Source organism: Capra hircus, chromosome 28 (assembly GCF_001704415.2).
Source record: "Capra hircus breed San Clemente chromosome 28, ASM170441v1, whole genome shotgun sequence".
In the NCBI taxonomy this organism is placed as follows: domain Eukaryota; kingdom Metazoa; phylum Chordata; class Mammalia; order Artiodactyla; family Bovidae; genus Capra; species Capra hircus.
In genome coordinates this window covers 1,737,228-1,758,873 of record NC_030835.1, presented here as the reverse complement: position 1 = coordinate 1,758,873, position 21,646 = coordinate 1,737,228, and the positions used below count along the sequence as shown (strand labels likewise).

General features: G+C 41.0%; 2 protein-coding genes across 4 annotated transcripts in view; one reads left to right on the top strand and one right to left on the bottom strand.

Annotated features, from left to right (window-relative positions):
- Positions 1-846, bottom strand: part of PARG (poly(ADP-ribose) glycohydrolase) — a 118,013-nt gene extending 117,167 nt beyond the window's left edge. For 2 of the 3 annotated variants that reach the window (XM_005699356.3, XM_018042233.1), the window contains exon 1: positions 338-846. In XM_005699356.3, the coding sequence (XP_005699413.2) occupies positions 338-542 (205 nt within the window). In that variant the 5' untranslated portion in view covers positions 543-846. The remainder of the gene's footprint in view (positions 1-337) is intronic. The other variant, XM_018042231.1, reaches the window with a different exon arrangement.
- On the top strand, positions 835-21,287 carry LOC102191494 (mitochondrial import inner membrane translocase subunit Tim23). The gene is made up of 7 exons (XM_013975693.2): positions 835-1,123; positions 3,640-3,698; positions 11,028-11,121; positions 11,335-11,419; positions 13,649-13,707; positions 15,444-15,554; positions 20,766-21,287. The coding sequence occupies exons 1-7, from the start codon at positions 1,018-1,020 to the stop codon at positions 20,879-20,881; spliced, it is 630 nt and encodes a 209-aa protein (XP_013831147.1). The 5' UTR covers positions 835-1,017; the 3' UTR covers positions 20,882-21,287.

Genomic DNA, 21,646 nt, shown 5'->3' with positions numbered 1-21,646 from the left:
TTCACATTCACAATTAAACTTCCTTAACAGCAGCAGCAACGACTAAGGCAATTACTCAAACGCGAAAAAAGCAAACAGGTGGAATATCTTATCACTTCCCGCCCAGTAAGTGACTGTTCATCAAGGTTTCTCACACCACCAATCGCCGTGGGGGAAAATGCGACTCCATTTTCCCAGTAGTGGTCTTGGGGGGCTTAGCAAGGGGACCTCGGAGTTCAGAGTGGTGTAACAAGACTAGAAAGGGGGTAGGAAGATGCTAGAGTCCCTGGCTCCTGAGACAGACCAAAAAGAGGTTTGGGCCAAGGAGAAGGACCAAGAGCTTTATCTCCCCACGTACCAAGAGAGGTGGCGCTGCCTCGGCCCGGGACGCAGCCTGACGAGGACGGCGGGACCCTGAACTGCACCGGAGCGTCCTTGCAATCGAGGACGCGCCTCTGCCTGCCGGGGAAGCTCCGGGCGTCCGAGGCGGCCGGCGGAGAAGTTGCAGCGGCGTCCCAGCGGGGTCGCTTGGTGCAGGGCTCACAGCCGGGGCCCGCACTCATGCTGGGGCCCGCAGCACTGAGTCTCCGGGCCAGCCCGGGCGTAGAGCCTCATTCACTAGCCCTGGGAGGGACGGACTGCGCCCCCTCCTCGGTGCCGCCCGGCACCATGCCCCCTCTGCCGCTGACTGCTTCTGCAGCTCCTGCTCTACCAGCCTCCCGAACCAGGCCCTATCCAGACGCCTGCCTTCCCTCTTCCACCGGCGCCCTACCAGCCTCAGGACGAGCCGTTCTGATTCTGGCTTCGTTCACTTTCCCACCACCGGAAAGCTGCCGTCAGGTGCTTCCGGCTTCCGGGACGTACGCTGTCGCAAACCGGAAGTGTGAGGTTTAGCGAGCACCGGCGCCCGGAAGGTCAGCGTGTGAAGGAGCCGGTGGTAACGCGGGTCTCCCCGCTCTTACCGAGGAGCGACGGCCGAGCAGACTACGTCGGCCGGAGGCGGCGGGGAGAAGCAGACGGGCAGTTTGCTGCGACACCATGGAGGGCGGCGGGGGTAGTGGCAACAAAACCACTGGGGGGTTGGCCGGCTTTTTCGGAGCCGGCGGAGCAGGCTACTCGCACGCGGATTTGGCTGGAGTCCCGCGTAAGTATCAGGCCTCGCCTGCGAACATTCTCACTGGTTCTTGCCACCACCCCACACGTGCAGTGTGTCCTGTTCTCTCTCTCTTTTTTTCTTTTCTGTTTTTTTTTTTTTTTGCTGCGGTCGCAAGCTTCAGTACCAGTAGTGGGGCCCGTGTGTCTGCACGGCCGCATTTTCCAACACTGAACTAGTTGTTTGGAGCCGTGGATCCGGGAGATACTGCATGTTTTTTCCCTCTTAGATTCAGGCTTCCTGCCTTACCGTTCCTCCCACATATCGAGCCCATAGGTAACTTTTTAACACAAAGTCACATATCCGAAGCCACGAAGTAGTAGCCTTCAGGGCAAAACACTTTGTAATAACGCATACAGATGAGAAAGAAATAGGCGTCCAGTGGAGAAACTTGCAGAACTGAACTTTTTTATAGATATGGAAAAGAAGCCAAGAAGGAATTTTAGGAAAGGAAACATTCAAGTTACAGGGTGCCGAGGCGCGAACACCCTGCCTGCGCCCTCTCCTAAATACCACGAACATGTATTCCTGATCTTTGGAACTCTCTAACTGTGGGTATTCACCTGGATGAGTAAAACGTGGACTTAAAGATAGTGGGAAGTTGGTGAAGGATAAGAGCTTTATAAAACTTTTATCTTGAGAATCTCTCTACTCTTTCTTTAGGTCTTCTATGCTCAAAAACAAAAACGGCTTTTAAAATTCCTAGTGTCACCTGTGTGAAAACTGAATCTAGAACATAGTTTGCATGTAAATTATAGGATATGGCTAGTTCATGAGTTTCGGGGCACAAAGCGCACTGCCTTAATGTGAAAAGGCATTATTACATTAAGGTTTCAAGGTGAATTAAGAGATCAAGGAGTACACACTATTGATTGAGTACGTGAGATGGAGTTTTCTGGATGCAGGACTGCAGCAGTTATATTTTTTAAAATGACTGATGTTTTCACAGAGCTTCCATTCCATTGAAGTGAGCCAAGTAAGTAAAGTGTTTCAGTTAGTGGTAAATGTGTAAAGGCAAATAGGATTTTGAGATGGTGATGGGAGCTGCTGCTAAGTCGCTTCAGTCGTGTCTGATTCTGTGCGACCCCGTAGTCGGCAGCCCACCAGGCTCCCCCGTCCCTGGGATTCTCCAGGCAAGAACACGAGTGGGTTGCCATTTCCTTCTCCAAATGGGAGCTGAAGCCATTTAAAAATGGCCCAGGAAAAACTACTCAGGGTTGTTGACATTTGAGCTGTGACCTGAATACCATTCAAATGGTATTCAGGAGGTCTGAGAGGAGGTGAGCCTTTAAGGAACAGCTGTTAGGCCATTGTGTCTGCAATCTACAAGGGAGGTGGTGAGGCTGGAGATACTGAGATTAGAGGGGAAGGAATGGCAGCTAATGAAGTGTTTTATAAGGAGTTTGGACTTAGTTACAAGTGTAAATGGAAGCCATTTAGATTTATTTCCTTTTCTGGAAAAAAAAAATCAGTTTAATTACCATTTAGAAAGTGAATTGGAGAGACTGGAGCAAGTAAGGAGTCCAGTTAGGTAGTGATTGGACTAGGATGGTAGCAATAAAGATGGTGAGTAACCATTCAAGATAGGTTTTGGATATAGAACTAATAGGACTTTGAGTTGATGAAAAGACCAGAGTCCTGGGTAATGGATAGATTTGAGAACAACCATCTGAGATACAGAGGATCCAAAGATTAAATTTAAAATGTGAGGAAGTTGATTTTTCCTTGATAGATTTTTCTGTCTTCAAAGGTAATGGAATTAAAGTCTGGCCCTCGGAGAGCTCCCGTTTTCTTTTGCCCTGACCTCCATCCTTCTGGTGATGACCTAGAGTTCTCTATTATATAAATCAACTTTGTCAGCAACTGTCAACACTTAGATCTGAAGGAATTGCCTTAAAATATTTATACACAACACGTAACCCAAGTGATTTTCTCCCCTTCATGAAGTTGGTTTGTCTCTTGCCAGTCTTACTTTGCAATGTGTATAGTCCCGGGTGGCTCAGGCAGCAAAGAATCTGCGTGCAGCGCAGCAGACCCAGGTTTGATCCCTGGAGAAGGCAAAGGCACCTCACTCCAGGATTCTTGCCTGGAGACTTCATGGACAGAGGAACCTGGCAGGCTACAGCCCATTGGGTCACAAAGAGACGGACACGGCTGAGCAACTGACACACACACACACACAGCTGTCAGGTATTTTTGTAGTAAAGTGGAGGGAAATTAGCTTTATGGAGGAACTGGGCTATGCTTCCTGCTACTTCAGTTATTTGGTCCCTGTTACTGCCGGTGTCCTGACATGAGAGCCTGAAACACCAGTGCAGGATTGAGGCCGCCAGGAGGAGTCAGCCCCTAAACTGCCAGGCGGGAAGGATAAGACAGAAAAGTGGGAGGAAAATTTGCAGGCCTTATAAATCAGAATTGCAGAACACATTGAAGAATCAAGAGCAAAATTAATGCTAAACGAAATAACTAAATTTTTATTGCAATATATTGCTTTCTTTTCTCTCTAGTAACTGGTATGAACCCTCTGTCTCCTTATTTAAATGTGGACCCACGGTATCTCGTGCAGGTAAGAACTTTATTAGTCTGGTCCTCTGCCTTACCATTTAAAAAAATAACCGCAGGTGCCTATGTTGACTTGACCTGTGATATGTGCTTCTAGAGGCATCAAGTCTCTGCTCCTCTTTCACCCTTTTCCCCCACAAACTCCATGGATTTGCCTTGCATCCCTTCCTGACACTAGTTGATTAAAGGATTGGGGGGTTTGGTTGGATTTTTGTTTTGTTTTTTCATTTTTTTTTAAGGTTGTGATAAAATTAACAAAATTTGCCATTTCTGACTGTACTGTTCAACTGTTGCATTCCTAATTCTGTATAGCTGTTACCACCTACGAGTGCCATACTTTTCATGCTGTGAAGTGAAACTCTGTGCCCATTAAACAGTAGCTCCTTTTTCCTTCCTCCTCCCAGTTCCTGACAACTACCCTTCTGCTTTCTGTCTGACGATTTTTGAATGCTCTGAGTACCTAAAATAAGTGGAATCATACAGTCTTTGTGTGTGTGGCGGAGTTAGTTCAGTCAGCATAATGCCCTCAAGGCTCGCATGTATTGTAGTGTGTGTCAGAGTCTCCTTTCTTTCAAGGCCATGTAATATCCCATTTTGCTTATCCATTCACGTGTCCTGTGGACACTTGGATTGCTTCCAGGTTTTAGTTGTGAGTAGTGCCACTGTGAATTTTGGTGTATAAACACCTTTTCCAGATCCTCATTTCAGCTCTTTCGGTTGTACATCCAGAAGTAGAATTGTCCTATCACCGGGCAATCATATCTGTAATTTTTTGAGAAACTGCTACACTGTTTTCCACTGCAGCTGTGCCATTTTTCATTCCCACCAACAGTGCACAAGGGTTCCAGTTTCTCCACATTCTCACCAACAGTTTTTATTATCTGGAATTTTTTGAGAATCATTATTAAAATGACTGGAGTGGTGACTTACTGTAGTTTTGATTAGCATTTCCCTAATGATTAGTGGTCTAGTGGTTTTCCCCACTTTCTTCAATATAAGTCTGAATTTGGCAATAAGGAGTTCATGATCTGAGCCACAGTCAGCTCCTGGTCTTGTTTTTGCTGACTGTATAGAGCTGCTCCATTTTTGGCTGCAAAGAATATAATCAGTCTGATTTTGGAGTTGACCATCTGGTGATGTCCATGTGTAGAGTCTTCTCTTGTGTTGTTGGAAGAGACTGTTTGTTACGACCAATGCATTCTCTTGGCAAAACTCTATTAGCCTTTGCCCTGCTTCATTCCGTACTCCAAGGCCAAATTTGCTGGAGTTACTCCAGGTGTTTCTTGCCTTCCTATTTTTGCATTCCAGTCCCCTATAATGAAAAGGACATCTTTTTGGGGTGTTTGTTCTAAAAGGTCTTGTAGGTCTTCTAGCCCTGGGTGTTCATTGGAAGGACTGAGGCTAAAGCTGAAACTCCAATACTTTGGCCACCTCATGCGAAGAGTTAACTCGTTGGAAAAGACCCTGATGCTGGGAGGGATTGGGGGCAGGAGGAGGAGGGGACGACAGAGGATGAGATGGGTGGATGGCATCACTGAATCGATGGATGTGAGTTTGAGTGAACTCCGGGAGTTGGTGATGGACAGGGAGGCCTGGTGTGCTGCAGTTCATGGGGTCACAAAGAGTCAGATACAACTGAGCGACTGAACTGAACTGATGAATGATTAGTGATGTTGAGCAAGTTTTCATGTACTTATTGGCCTTTTGTCTATCTTTGGAAAAATGTCTGTTCAACTCCCTTGTCCAAATTGGAATCAGTTCATTTGATTTATGTTGAATTTTAGGCATTCTCTGTATATTCTGAGTATTAACCCCTTATAGATATATGACTTGCAAGTATTTCCTCCCTTTCTGTGGGTTGCCTTTTTACTCTTGATGTTGTCTTTTGGTGCATAAAAATCACGAAGGCCAATATTTGTGTTTTATCACTTGTTGCCTTTGGTGCCATATGCAAGAAATCATGGCTAAATGTGTTACGACAAAGCTTTTTTCCCAGTGTTTTCTTCTAAGAGTTTTACAGTTTTGGGTCTTCCATTTAAGTCTTTGATCCATTTTGAGTTAATTTTTGTGTGTGGTGTTAGGTAAAGATCCAGCTTCACTCTTTCCATATGGCTAACCAGCTTTTACAGTACCGTTTGCTTGAAAGACTGTCTTTTCCCTGTCTAAAGGCCTTAACATTCTAGCCAAGAATCGTCTGACCATATGTGCAAAGGTTTATTTCTGGACTCTGTTCTGTCCGTTGATGTGCACGTCCCCGTGTATACTAGCACCGCACCAGCGTACATTCAGGCTCATTGAGGATGGTAGCTTTGGTAAGTTTTGAAATCAGCAAGTGTGAGTCCTTCAGGATTGCTCCTCATTTTTCAAGATTGTTTTGCTTCTTTGGAGTGCTGCTTGGTCATGAGGTATAACCCTTTGACTATGCTGCTGGCTTTGGTTTCCTGGAATTTTGTCTAAGACTTTGCAGCCGTGTTCATGGGGAGTTTTGGCCTGTAGTTTTTTTGCAGTGTCTTTGTCTGGCTTTGGTATGCCCATACTTGCCTCACACCCAGAGTCATGAAATGTTCCAAGCATTTCCTCCACTTCAGGGTTTTGGAAGAGCTTGAGGATTGGTATTAGGGTTTTGGAGTTTTTTGTGGTTTTTTTTTTTGCATCTGTGCTCCACGACTTCCCTGTCCAGAGATTGACCCAGCCCGTGGCAGTGAAAGTCTGGAATCCTAACTACTAGGCCACCAGGGAACCCCTGCAGTGGGGGTTAGTTCTTTAAATGTTTGATTAAATTTACCAGTGAAGCCATCAGGTCCAGGGTTTTTCTTTGTTGTGAAAATTTTTTTTAATTAGTGATTCAGTCTTTTTACTAGTCTCTCCAGATTTTCTGTTTCTTGGTGAGTTTTGTGTTTCTAGGAATTTGTACATTTCATCAAGGACATTCAGTTTGTTGGCATACAAACTTGTTAATGACAGTTTCTTATAATCCTTTTTAATTCTTTAGAATCAGTAGTGACATCCTCACCTTCATTTCTGATTTCAGTAATTTGTTTCATTTATCTCTGCTCTAACCTTTATTATGGGGTCTTCCCTGGTGGCTCAGCAGTAAAGAATCTGCGTGCCAGTACAAGAGAGGCCGGTTCCGTCCCTGGGTCGGGAAGATCCCCTGGAGAAGGAAATGGCAACCCACTCCAGCATTCTTGCCTGGGACATCCAAGGACTGAGGAGCCTGGTGGGCCACAGTCCGTAGGATCACAAAGATTCGGACATGACTGAGTGACTGACACTTTGCTTAATTTATTTTGATGGTCTGTTACTAGATAAGTAGATGTTTATAATTGTATTTTCTTGCTGTGTTGAAACTTTACTGATGTAATATCATTCTTTGTTTCTTACAAACTTTTTATTTTCTAATTTTAATACAGCCACCCTGCTCTTTTGGTTATTATTTGCATGGGCTATCTTTTCCAGCCTTTCACTTTGAATCCTTTTGTGTCTTTGGAAGTAAAGGGAATCTGTTGTAGCCACCGTGTGTATAAATGGATCACATTTCTGAGTGCATTGCGCTAATCTCTGTCTTTTGTCTAGAGCTGAATACACTTTAAAGTGGTTGCTGCTGAGGAGAGATTTTGGTGTTTTGCTCTTCATTTCCTGTAACCTAACTTTTTTGTCTCTCCTTTCTTATATTAATAACTTCTTTTGGGTTTGATTTTTTTGTGGGGAATTGTTTAAATTCCTTTCTCATAACCTTTTTTTTTTTTTGTATATACTCTATAGCAGTTTTCTAAAGTTATAACACTAATTTGAATTTATACCAGTTTAACTTTAGTAACATACAAAAATACTGCTCCTTTACCACCTGTCCCTGCCCCTCTCAATTGTTGATGTCACAGAATTGTATCTTTATACATCATGTGCTCAAAAACATAATCTAATAATTCTTTTAAATCCTTTAAAATTTAAAGTTATGTAGAAATACAAAGGTGGAGTCAAAAACATAAGCTACAGTAGTCCTTTGATAACTGTCCATTTATTTGCTTTTATTACACTCGCTGCCGCTTCATCAGGCTATGGATTATTCTTCTGTCCTTTCATTGTAGTTTGCAGGACTCCCTTCATCATATCTTGCAGGACAGGTCCAGTGGTCACAAACTCGCTCAACTTTTATTTTTCTGGGAATTTTTAATATCTCCTTATTTTTGAAGGACAGTTTTATATGTCAGCCCACTTCCTAGTGGCCTCCAAAGTTTCTCTTGAGAAACTGACTGATAATCTTATTGAGGATCCTTATATGTAAGTTGCTTCTCTCTTGCTGCATTCAAGAATCTCTCTCTGTAGCTTTCAAAACTTTTGATTTTAATACATTCCAGTATGAGTCTCTTTGAATGTATCTTACTTGGTGTTTATTGAGTTTCTTGAATGTTCACTTGCATCTCTCTTATCAAATTTGGGGGAGTTTTCGGCCATTGTTTCTTCGAACATTCTCCTTCTGTGACTCACAGTCTGTATCCTCGTCTGCTTTGCAATATCACAAAGATCCTTAAGGCTCTCTGTTCACTTCTGTTCAATTATATTTCCTCCTGATCCTAAGACTCAGTAATTTCTATCGTCTTATAATTGGTGATTGTCTATTCTACCTGCTCAAATCTTTGAATCCATTTAGTGAATTTACCAGCTGTTGTTCTTTTCAGTTTCAGAATTTATTTTTGGTTTCTTTCTAGATTTTCCTTCTGTTTCCATTTTGTTCATACATTGTCTTGACTTTCTCCACATCTTCCTTAGGTCTTTGAGCATCTTTATGACAATTACTTTAAAGTCAGTTAGATCTAGGCTTTCGTTTTAAAGCCTAGTCAATCTACTATCAGGTGTTTCCTAGGGACAGTTCTGTTGATCTTTTTTTTCCCATTGAATGGCCCACACTTTCCTATTGCTTTGTATGCCTTGTGATTTTTTTGTTGTTGTTGAAAATCGGACATTTCTAATAACGTGGTTAACTCTGGAGATGAGACCCTCTTGCCTTCCCTGAGGGTTGCCTTTATTTGGTGGTTGTTTGGGTTTTACTCATACCTTTGCGTTTACTCATACTCAATGCCTTTGCGTTGAGGGCCAGCCTGGAGTATAACCTGAAGCTCTTCTCAGTCCTTTTCAGAGCCTACACTTTTTTCCTGGACATGTGTTGTCTCTTTCTGATTTTTCCTTCAGATAAAATTGCTTTTGAATGTTCTAGTCTTCAATGTCCAGTTCATGAAGGAGGAAACAGTAAGGCAAGCCGCTCCCAGCTTTTCTTCAAAACCCTGGGAGTGAGCGGGGGTGAGGGGGCTCAGCAGCAGTGGCCGCCTGCTTCTGTGTGTGCACTTCTGAATCAGGAGCAGAGATCAGAGCACGGATGAGAGATTCGCATGTAGGAGCAGCAAGTGATTAGCTTTTGACCCCATAAAGATATTGTGTGAGAAGTTAACAAAGTTTTAAGAGATCATTAAAGTGGGAATCTTTTTAATCTTAAACCAAATCAGTACATGTGGAAAAAAAAAATCTTTACTACCTGAGTTTATTTTATTAGATCAGGTTATTTTTATTCAAAAGCCTATGGAAATAAGAGTGGTCTGGTGAATACAAACATTTGAAATTAGGGGTTATACATTTTAAGGTTTATATTAGCCTCAGTTTTTTGTTGTTTGTTTTTGTGGGGTTTTGATGATTTGTTTTTTGTTGTTTGTTTTTTTTGAGAAATTGCTGATTCAACACAAATTAAGTTGCAAAAACTCAGTTTACAACATCAAAAGGGCTTCCCAGGTGGCACTGAGGCTAAAGAACCCACCTGCCAATTCAGGACACGCTAGAGGGTTAGAAAGATCCCGTGGAGGAGGGCATGGCAACCGACTCCAGTATTCTTGCCTGGAGAATTCCACGGACAGAGGAGCCTGGCTGGCTACAGTCCATGGGTCGCAGAGAGTCAGACGTGACTGATCTATTTAATGCACACACACACACGCGCGCGCACACACACACCCCCACACCCCCACCCCCCCACCAGAGAGTAATTGCTGGCTATCTCAGGAATGCAAGGCTGACTCACTCACTGAGGAGTGAGTCAGTGATGACGTGCACTGTACCTACTAATGTTGATTATGGCCACCGTTTTTCCCCCCATTTGTATTAGGGTCCATTTCTGGATCATAAATAATCATCATATTTGTTTACCTCATCATATTAAATACAGCATTCCTAAAAACCTTAAGAAGCACAATTTAAAACTAAGTCATTACTTGAAAAGTCAGGAAGCACTCAGAATTTACAAATATATGTTTAATATATTTAGACATAGAATCTATTCAGATTTGCTTATTATTGCTCAGCAGACCATTTCTGTGTGATGAGAGTACATGTGTTTATTTGTACAATTTTTGGTAAGAATTTATGCACAAGCCAGAAATCAGAGCTAACGTAGAGGTGGAGTTTTCCTAGTCGTGAACGCATTTACCGAAGGCCAGTGTTTGCCAGAGCGATGTTTATTTGTAAACATTTTGTATTAAGGGTGTGTGCTATGGTTCAGGAGCTTATTTTAGCTATTTTTATATAGAAAGCTTGGCAGAAGTGTAAGTGTGTCTGTTCCTCATGAAAGTATATTGTATTGCAAAATCAATCCTGTTGTGCTCTGACGGTGATGCTTCTCGACCTAGTATTCTTGCGTGATCTTCAGGGCAGGGAGTTCATACCAGATTTTGTGTTTGCATTTATTAGAAGGAGGGTAGCTTTCCTTTTAGTAGCTTTCCGAGATTATAAAAGGAATATATGCCCTCCCGACAGTTAAGAACTGTTAAAGTGGTGTTTTTGCCCTTGTGTAAGTGATCCAGTCTATTATACTTTCTCGTTTCTGCTCGTTTTTCATGAACATTTGGTCTTAACATATAGTAAAATGGTGGTTGATAAATAGTATTAATAGCTACAGAATGAATTATTTTCTCCTTCCAGACTGGTTTTTTGTTACCTCTCATAGCTTTCAGTTTGCCTTTCTATAGAAACGGCACTCTTAAATTGTCAAATTTATCGTGAAGGCAAATTATGTATAATCTATCAAATTTACATTGAGAAGCTAAATTCTGAGCAAGAATTTCTCCTAAGAACTAGTGAGCATAACTGTATATATTATGTACTTCATTTCACTTTGGTTTACATGTTGCTTTTGTTGCAGAAAGTTTTATCTTTGTTTGACAAAGTATAGTGGAGTTTTACTTAATTTACGTTTTACATTCTGTGAAAAACTCCTTTGAAAAATTAAACACTTTGCAAGTATAATACGTGTGTTGAGGGGAGCTGAACTTGATTTTCATTATTATCCCTGTAGGATACAGATGAGTTTATTTTACCAACTGGAGCTAATAAAACCCGGGGCAGATTTGAACTGGCCTTCTTTACCATTGGAGGATGTTGTATGACAGGTTGGTATTTATATATGGTTTTTAAGTGTCCTAAATCCAGGTAGTCAAAAGTGCTTAAAATCCAAGGCAATTAAAATAATAGCTTCAGGGTGTTTTTTAAAAAAATCATTATTTACATTTTTTCTTATTAAATAAAAATGAAAAAGAATCAAGTATAATTGCTCTTTAGTGTAAAGCTGATTATTTGAATGAATTATTACTCTGATTTTCCAGGGGCCGCATTTGGGGCAATGAATGGTCTACGGCTAGGATTGAAGGAAACCCAGAACATGGCCTGGTCCAAACCAAGAAATGTACAGTAAGTCTCACGTGATGACATACTGATGTTTGAGTTTTAATCTCTACTTTGTTGGCCTAATGAGCACGACCTTGAGATTACAATATTTAGAGTACTGCATAATTTTTGGTCAATTTTTTTGCTGGTGTTTTCCCCTTATTTATTATAAAAGGAATTTAGGAATCAAGTTGCTGGGTCTAAGCTTTTAGGAGTGATTTTTGAATCAGTGTCCATCAGCTGGGGCTATTCCAGCCTCACTTCTCAGCTGCACCTGTTCTATTTTGCAGGCCTGTATCACATGCTTTTCAAATTGTTGAATTACTAGTACATTATTTGGATTGTTCAGGGCTGTGCAAAACCATAGGACATGGTAAGTGAAGAAATAAGAAGCACATAAGAGTAATTACTAAGTTTGCTGTCATTTGATTGAATTACTCATTGACTTCACCCTCCATTTCTGAAATGCAAAGGCGCAGAAAATGTCCATGAAATTCCTAGAACTTAGAGGTAGTTCTGAAAGGAGTAAGATAGTCTTATCTTAGGAAACTGAAGTTTGTAGAGAAGGGAGAGTGCAAATAAACAAGTCAGAAAGTGTACGTAATGTGCATCTTCACCCTGCTTAAGAAGCAAACATGACCAGACCCTTTTGCTGCTCCTTAAATAATGTTTTTTAGTTTTTCTAAACAAAGCGCATTTTATGCTTCATATGAGTGGAAGGACACAGTATGTCTTTCTTTAAGCTCCGTTTTCCTTAGCCAGCAGATGGCAGCAGGTGTGTTAGAATGAAATCTTGGGAAACCTGAAGGCCTTTCAAACTTTTCACCTTCCTGTTACTGTATGGATCACTGACCTTGCTTTACAAGCTCAGATCCTTGAATATTTTTGTATTTATGTTGGTAATATTCATTCTTTACTCCAGTTTTATTTTTTTTTTTTTTACTTTTTGTATTATGGATAGTTTTGAATATATACCATAACCCAAGTTCAACAACCACTAACCAGCACCAGGACCAATTGTGTCCCATCACTTTCTCCCCTCTCATATTGTTTTGAAACAAATCCCCAGCATCATATTATTAAATAACAATTTGGAAGGTCTCTTAGAAAAGATAACCTTTGTTTCTGAAAACCATCATAGTTATTAAATTTTTGAGAGAGTTGAATTAGTTTGCTTTTTCAAAGTCAGATTTTTTAAATCTTATACATCATTTTCTTTTATATACTCATTCTGATTTTTTTAGACAGAGATAGCATTTAAAAAATGGAAAGATAATCAGGTTTCAGGCCAGAAAAGATCTATATAGTTTCAAAGCCCAGATTCATTACTTATTGGGATCTTGGGTAAGTTTCTCTACTTTCTGTCTTTAATCTATTAAGAGATGATTACAGTGGGAAGTAGGTAAGGACCCAGTAAATGAAAGTATGTTGCCCAATCATGTTCCAAAGAACTTTGCCACTTTGCAGTGCCACCAGCAATACAGTAATGAAAATTAATAGTTTTAGAAGCTTATCACAAATGAAAATTAAGTGCTAAACTTAAAATATTAGTAAATATGTAGCAATCCACTAACAATATTTGTAACCACTACTAATTTTTTAAATAATCCTTTAGAAGTAATACAAAGTTTTGTTATTATTGAGCATTAGTTTAAACGGGCTCTTTACTGCTTGCTATTGTAACTCCGTGGTTCCCAGCAGCAGTCAGCTGTCGGGACGGCCATTCCTGTGACAGTGTTGCTCTGCTGGGAGAGGAAGGCTCTGTCCTCTGCTCCAGTCGCCTCCGCCGCTGTCCTGGTGGCGTCCGGCACTGGTGAGGGCAGGGCCGTGCTCCCCTGAGAGTGTGCTAAGCGCTCCCCGTGGCTGCTTAGCGCTGGTGTGGGAGCAGACACAGAACGCTCCTCAGGTCTCTAATGGGGCGCTTTTTCCTTCTCTCTGGGTGCTTGTAAGATACAGTCCAGGATATCATTCAAACCTTTTATATATTTAATAATTTAATGTATTTAGTAATTAGAATTTTCTTTATGCATTGCACCAAAACATTGGGAGTTTTTAACCTAACCTTCATTTATGTTAAGTAAAAGAATTCCTTATTGAATTCTAAGGAGGTGTTAAGTTTTAAAATTAAAAAAATAAAATTAAGAAAACTTTGGGTATTGTGTTTATATATTTTAAATTGATGTTATATGGTTTTCTAAACACTAAAGCAATACTGGTTCTAAATACAGATTCTTTCTCTTTCTGCCCTGGTAGGATCTTGAATATGGTGACTAGGCAAGGGGCACTTTGGGCTAATACCCTAGGTTCTCTGGGTAAGTAGATATCTCACTTTATAATAAATCATTATCATTACAAAGAAAGAATGTACATGTATCATGAACAATTTGATCAACTGAAATTCTGGTGCTGGGATGTTCATAATTATGTTTAAATCCACTCTGGTGAGCAGTGTAAATACTACTTAGGAAAAGATCATAAACTATTGATACATAGCAAAATAATGCCAGGTACTAATACCATTGTGAATATACTCTTTGCTAAATATTTTAAACACTACATACTCTCCTATCGCATCAAGACACCAAATAAAATCATATTTTAACTCAGTGAAATCCAGATAGTTTAGCAACAAGGCAAATGTTTTTGTGTGTTAGGAAAAGCTCAAGGTTCTATAGCAGATATGAGGAGGAATCCAGACCTCCTGATATGTTTTCCTAATAGCCCATTCATCATCCTCTTTACCTAATGAGATTTCTCAGACTAACTGCCTGAGTTGCAACAGGGCCTTTGTAGATACTGGAAATATTTGCAGTTCTAAGGAAGGTATAATTTAGTAGTACTTAGCAACAAATGCTTTCATAGTATAGTGTTTATGAATGATTGACTCTCTTGATTATTCATGACTAATATAAGAAGCTTACTTATGGCACTTATGCCCTCGACCAAAGTTTTCTATGTCTGAAAGTCTTTAACTGATGGCAGATCAAGTAAGAGAAAATGTAGGTAGCTTGTCAAAAGATAAGAGAGGCCTCTTGTGTGACAGAGATCCTGGCCTTGTCATAGGCTTTGGAAGCAGGACATGGTCACCCTTAGACAGTCAGGTCTGCATTTGGGATCCTGGTAAAGGGCTACTTCCCTGTGCTGCTTGTGCCCCCAATACCCCTCCCCCTTGCAGCCACCCTCCTTTGAATCGATGCTTGTGAGATTGCTTGTACTTAGAGTGAGGCCCTGGACATTCTCAGTTCAGTTAATGTTCCAGAAATACCAATTCTGAGCAAGCTGGAATGGTCAGTTACCCTGTGTGTTTTCCTTATAATGTGATCAGTTATGATGTTTTGCTCAAGTTTAGTTCCAGTTAGATAAATTGAAACTGGAAGAAGAGCCTTTGTAGAAGTATAAAAACTTCACAGCAGAGAAGTTGTGAGGCCGAGTTTGCGGTACTTTTGAAGAAGGGCAGGAGAAGAGGTGATGCATTCGTGCATTATGTCTCTTTAGAGCCGGAAGAGAATGGCGATTTAGGGGAAACGCTTGGTAAAGTCAGTAGTGCGATTGTTAGAGTTTTCACATGTGCAGGAACTAAAGCTCATTGTCTTGAAGTTGTATTCTTCTTAAAATAGAAATGCATGTGTTTTGCTTTTGTTTCTAAATTCTAAGTACAGCTGTTAACAAATAAATGGAAGTGAAAAAGATACTCTTCCTGGGTCTCTGCAGTGTTACTTTCCGTAAATAGCTAATAAATCTCTTTGCTTTCCAAACATTTTGTTTGCCCATCCAGAGTGACACACACATGTGCCTGCTTTACGTGTTAGTGAGCAGAGCTCTTCCTGCATTTTGAGTGCATAGTATTCCATTGTGTGGAAAGTCTCTCTGGATCAGTCCCCTCTTGAAAGTCACTTGATTTGTTGCTAAGCTTTTGTTGCTACAAACAGTGTTCCAGTGATCATTGCTTGTATGTCTCGTGATGTCTGCAGAAGGCGTTTATCTGAATATCATTGCCACACTGACTGTCAGTTCACTTTTTTATTGTGACCTTCCATTGCCCTTGTAGCTTTGCTTTATAGTGCATTTGGTGTCATCATTGAGAAGACAAGAGGTGCAGAAGATGACCTTAACACAGTAGCAGCTGGAACTATGACAGGCATGTTGTATAAATGTACAGGTAGGTACCATTAAATGGTGGAACTCTCTCTTAATACAGTTGAAGTATGCTTTTTGGCCATACTGTAGTTTTTAAAAGAATTTTTTTTTTGGTAGTATAGTGTTCTTTGATACCTCACGGTTTGCGATTTTATTTTTTAATTTTCATAAAAAACACAAAAAATTGACCATCCAAACTGTTTAAATGTACAGTTCAATTATGTTAAGTATATTAACATTGTTACGCAACTCCAGAACTTTTCTTCATCGTATAAAACTGAAACTCTGCCCACTAAACAACAACTCTGTCCTTCCCCCTTCTGCAGCCCCTGGCAACCACCATTCTACTTTCTATGAATCTGATTCCTTGAGGGACCTCATGGAAGTGGAGTCGTGTAGTGTTTTTCTTTTAGTGACTGGCTTATTTCATTCAGTATAACCTCACAGTATAGCGTGCATCAGAATTCCCTTCCTTTTTAAGGCTGAGTAATGCGCCATCACACGCACACACACACACACCACATTCTGCTCACTCATCTGTCAGCGGACTCTCGGGTCGCTTCTGCCTTTGGCTGCCGTGCATGATGTTGTTATAAACAGTGGTGGAGTAAATCCTGAGAGTTGAATCGGAATTACTTGGATGAAGATCAGAAAAGAAATGAACATTTGCTGAGTTATGGTTATATTCTCAGTAATAACCACTTAATGTATAACTTGTTAAACTCTGTGAAGTGATAATCGCAATACCCCAGTTTTATAGATGAGCACATTAAAGACGTTCTTTTTCAAAAGATCATAAAACTAGTGACAGCCCCAGATTTTTCTCACATTTCTGTTTTAAATTGCCTAAATTTATGCCATAATTGCCTATTTATGTTTTGTACTCAAGCCTCTGAACAGTACTTTTGTTTGATTGTTTCATTATGCTTCAGACACTTGATTAAGTAATTTTTGTTCTTAGGTAATTTCTCCATCACAAACATCAAGTAGCATTTTTTGCCTCACTTTTACTAGAAATGAGAGAGAAGTCTCTCTTACAGGATTATAAAATCAAAAATTTCATGGTATGTCTGAGAGCGAGAGGCTTTTTTAATACTGAAAATGGTAACATTTGGAATCGTATCCCTAAGAGCTCACAAGACTTCTTGCAACACGTGCCTGTTCTGATACACATCAGCAGAGCTCCTAGGCACAATAAGACAGGAAATATCTTTTGTATACACGAAAATGTTGGCATAGAAAAACCTTGTTAAAAACCTAAAAATACTTTCACACTGAAAATCTTTGGGGTCAGACAAAGGAGTTTAAAACCTTAATTGGCACCACAGGGGTGGCACTCAGCCAGCAAGTGTTTAATCGGCCCAAACTGTGTTTATGAAAGATCAAAGTAAAATTTAAGGAACAGGAGATTCCACACAAAAATCTGGAGATTTTAGCTTCTTTTGCAAAAATGGAAGACACATGGCTCACGTTGTATACGGTAGCAGATGGCAGGAGCTGCACTGGGGGAGCTGCTGCCCCAGGGGATGGACACGGGAGCTCCAGCTCAGTCCTCACCAGTCCCCGCTTTCTTACTCAGCGTCAGCCATTACAGCATTTCCTGTGTTGGGGGCAGCCTTAAGTATAAGAATGGACTGAATTACCACCTCGTTTAAGACACATTACACATATTTTAAAGACACAAAGGGGAAGGCTGAATACTTAGGATTATCACAGGAGAAAAATGAGAACCTAGTTTTCTGTGTCCAGGACTTCCTTGCAGGAATAGCATCTTCCCAGTCTGGGACATCTCCAGCATAAATTATGGAAAAGAATGCTCATGGCTCAGAAGAGAAAAAGCAAAAAAGAATATTCATTAGTGCTTTGTCAGGTGACAAGTGGGTTTCCGTTTTTCAGATTTCAGTTTCCACCACAATTGTGGAACACAGAAGAGGTGAATGACCTGCTGACCCAGAATTCCAACACTGGTTCCTAGTTCCCAGCTGACTAGTTTAATTCAGCACATCAAAATTGCGGACGGAGGCAAAGCAGTGTCTTTTACTGATTTCTGGTTTAGACGCCACTTAAAACAAAGCACAGAATTTCGTGTGGCAGGAATTTATTAAAAAACTCCCATATTCAAGGATTTGGAAAACAGTTTAGGTACTCCTTTAGTCTAGTCAGCCTAAACCACGAAGGAAAGAAGATGGATGCTGGTAGCCCAGTGTCTGTACATGATGCTACTGAAGTGTACACTTACCAGTGGTAAATTTTTTGTTATGTGTATTTTATCACAATTTTAAAAAGAATTTTTTAAAAACAATTTAAGTTAAATAGTGCAGAAATTTGTTGAATTTGTAAGCTGTCTCAGTGTGTAGGTAAGGCCGTTCCCCTAAAACAGGGCAACAGGCTCCTTCTGGCCAGATGCCTGTCTCTTCACAGTTTGCAGACTAAGAATGTATTTTACATTTTAAAATAGTGAACATTTTACATGGTTATATGTATCTCCAATATGTAGGATCGAAACATCAAGAAATAGCAAGATACATATTCTTTAGAAACATGCGGGTAAAAAGTGGGTTTATTTTCCATCTGTTTCAAAAAAAAATGTGCTGACCCCTATGCTGAAGTAATTATCAGTTCAGTGTGTTAGCTCTGCCAGTAATCAGCTCTATACCAAATAAACTAGGCACTTAAATATTCTGGGCCTCATTTTCCCAGGTTTAGAAGAGATGACATTTGCCCTTTTTGTATAAGGATCCAAAAGATAGACAATAAAACAGAAGCCTCATGTTTGTTTTGCTTTATAGAGGTTAACCATTGGCCTCATTTGGTTCACTGTGTTCAGAGCAAGTGTATTTGCTAATCAACTTCCTGTACTTAGTTGGGCAAAGGTTGTTTTGTTACAGAAAGCCTAAAGCCAAGGCTGTTAAATTCTTTAACAGATCAACCAGATGGAAAACCCTGACATTATTGGAAAGAGTTAAAACTAAAACATAATAAAAGGCTACCCTTGAGTCAGGCTTCCCTGGTGGCTCAGCTGGTAGATAATCTCCTGCAGCATGACCTAGGCTCAATCCCTGGGTTGGGAAGATCCCCTGGAGAAGGGAAAGGCTACCCACTCCAGTATTCTGGTCTGGAGAATTGCATGGACTACTGTATAGTCCATGGGGTTGCAAAGAGTTGGACATGACTGAGCAACTTTCACCGAGTCAGGATTACTGTGATTATTAGTAAATCATACACTACATGTTTGGTATCTTCTTGCTAGAAACAGTTGCTCAGTCGTGCTAGAAACAATTTTCTTAGCCTTCAGAGAAGGCTAGTACAAAAGGGTTATGTTTTGTACTAAGGTTGTTTCATTTTGGTATGAAAGTAGAAGGCATTCTAGGGGATAAACTGTTAAGAGACACTTAATATGCCACTGACGTCCCAAAGTTCGTGAGTCTTTATAGCTTCTGGTTTACACTGGAGCCTCTGGTTTTGTAACCTGCTTAGAGAACATGCATTACACTCAGAAAACTTCACTCTGATGTCTGAGCCATAGTGATGCTGTCTCCGATGGCATTTATTTTTCCTGGGCTTCATTGCTTATTTTTTCCATTTCTAGAAATTTGGTCTGAAGTTCACTGTCAGCCCATTTTCCAGCCACATTGAATAGTTGCAAATGCAGCTGTCATGCCTAATCTTAAGTCTGGCAAGATAGAGAGATGAGATAGACTTGAAGGAAATATCTCCCATTTACTGTGATTAATTTTGTGTATCATCCCCCTTCCTGCATATTTGATGGCTGTTTATAGATGATGCCTGCAGTTTCTATTTGGGTTTGTTTAAGAGAGATAATTGGGGTACCTCAGAGTTGAAGCCTAAGCCAGTCAGCTATCTAAAGTCTTCAGGCTAGAGAGGCTCCTAGAGGGAGTAACCCTTTAATCTATCATCTGAAGCCATCTGGCAGGACGTGCATTGCAGAAATGGTTGATCTGAAGTGTTGTAACTCACCAGCGTCACTGAATTTCATGGAGTTTACTGGAATGCAGCTAAAGGGATTCTAATAGGGTATGCCTTAAACACTGGACCTTTGCTTTCCTAACACATGACTTGCGGCAGACATTCCACAGACACCATACAGACTGCCTGAAGTCCGTTATCCCTGCTTATCTGTGAAACTGCTAAGAGAACATCAAGTATTTCTTAAAAGCTGCTTTGGGCACCCCTATTCCTTTTACTAGGCTTGGTGACTATTTTCAGGTAACTGGTTGAAACATTGTTTCTGCATTTCAAATGAAATACCTATTCCATAATCTTTTTCCACGTGAAAAAATCCTTTTGTTAAGCAAAAATAGCTCAAAGTCTAATCCTAATCCTGGAATGTTTTTCAACTAGTATGACGATGCTTGGAGCTTCCCAGGTGGCTCAGTGGTAAAGAACCTGCCTGCCAAGCAGGAGACACAGGTTTGATTTGTGGGTCAGGAAGATCCCCTGGAGAAGGAAACGGCAACCCACTCCAGTATTCAACCCACTCCAGTATTCTTGCCTGGAGAACTCCAGGGACAGAGGAGCCTGGCGGGCTGCAGTCCTTGTGGTCGCAACAGAGTCAGACACGACTGACTAAATGATGCTAAGTTACGTCTCTGCTCATTAGTTGGAGATTTTCTGAAACATCAGAATAGGGATAGGTAATGGGAGAGTCGGTGCTTCATCAGCACCCAACTCAGACCTTGATTACAGCCATCTTATCTCACACCACTGTCTTGAGTCTTCAAAATTAATATTTAGAGGACCTGTGCAGAGTCCAAAGCCTGTTAATACCGTCTCCAAAGAGGGTATCGCCTTGTTTACATACCACCTTAAATCAATTGGCAGTGCCAGTGAAGTTCTGAAAGTTAGGACTAGCAGGGAATTACTGATCTGCCTGGGATTTCAATAAGCAGCATAAGGTCTTGTCCAAAAATGTCCTAGGATCAAGTCAGATTGAGAAAAGTCAAAACACCATGCTGATAACTGTGAGATTAAAAGTGAAAAAAGGCTGTTACTATGGATACATCGTTTACATATTAAGCAGGTGACTTAGGGGGAATCTGTGTCTACTGAATTTCAGTCTTGGTTTATTATTTTCAGAGCTTACTCTCCTGTTTGGGATGGAATCTTCATAAATCTGAAGAGTGTGTCTCAGCTTTGCAAACCTCTTAGGTCGCCCTCTGATGGGACAGTGTGCAGTCCAGGTGTGTAATGACTCTCCCTTTTCCTCTCCCAGGCGGCCTTCGAGGGGCAGCACGAGGCGGTCTAGCAGGACTAACGCTCACGAGCCTCTACGCTCTGTACCATAACTGGGAGCACATGAAGGGCTCTGTGCTCCAGCAGTCACTCTGAAGATTCTGCTAGTTTACAAACGGAGGACACTTAGTAGTCACCCTGATCAGTTTATAAGTCAGTCTGGAGGCATTTACTCTTCTACAACTAATTTGAAAAACTAGAGATTCCAATTTGCTGTGATGAAGAACATGGATGGTTGACCAGGACTGGCAATCCTTCCAGCCATTACTGAGCTGAAGACAGAACACCCCTTGGCGGCTGAGCGATGTGGTTCTCTGAAGACGACCTTGCACCTGTTTTTGCTCCTGCCCACTTCTGGAAAACCACTTAATCCCAGAATGCAGGCCTGCTTGTCAATACTGTACCAGCCACATTTGTTCATTTAATGATCCAAGACTGTAATATTGCTCTGTATTCCCAATAAACGGTGAAAGTGGAACTGAAGTCCTAACTCCAACATTAACATAGTGGGTGTTTCTCCAAAGTTGCTCTTGACTTATCTCTGCTCCCATAGGCCAAAGCATGTTTTCATGTTTGTGATGAAGTGAAGGGCTACTAGCAGCATTAGCAACTAGGTTAAAAATTTTTCTCCAACAGAGCTGACACTAAACAGCCTCAAGATATCTCAGGTTAACTATTATACCGTCACTGTACTGTGCTAAAACAATCCTAACTCAGTCTCACTGGGGACGATGAGAGAGATGGCATAGACAGAGCTGGAAGTTTCTAAGGAAGCCCTGGGAAAGCAACAGAAAGGGGGGACAAGCTATGTGATTTCTGAGTTTGTTTTCTCATTATGAAATGGAATTAATCAAACACTGC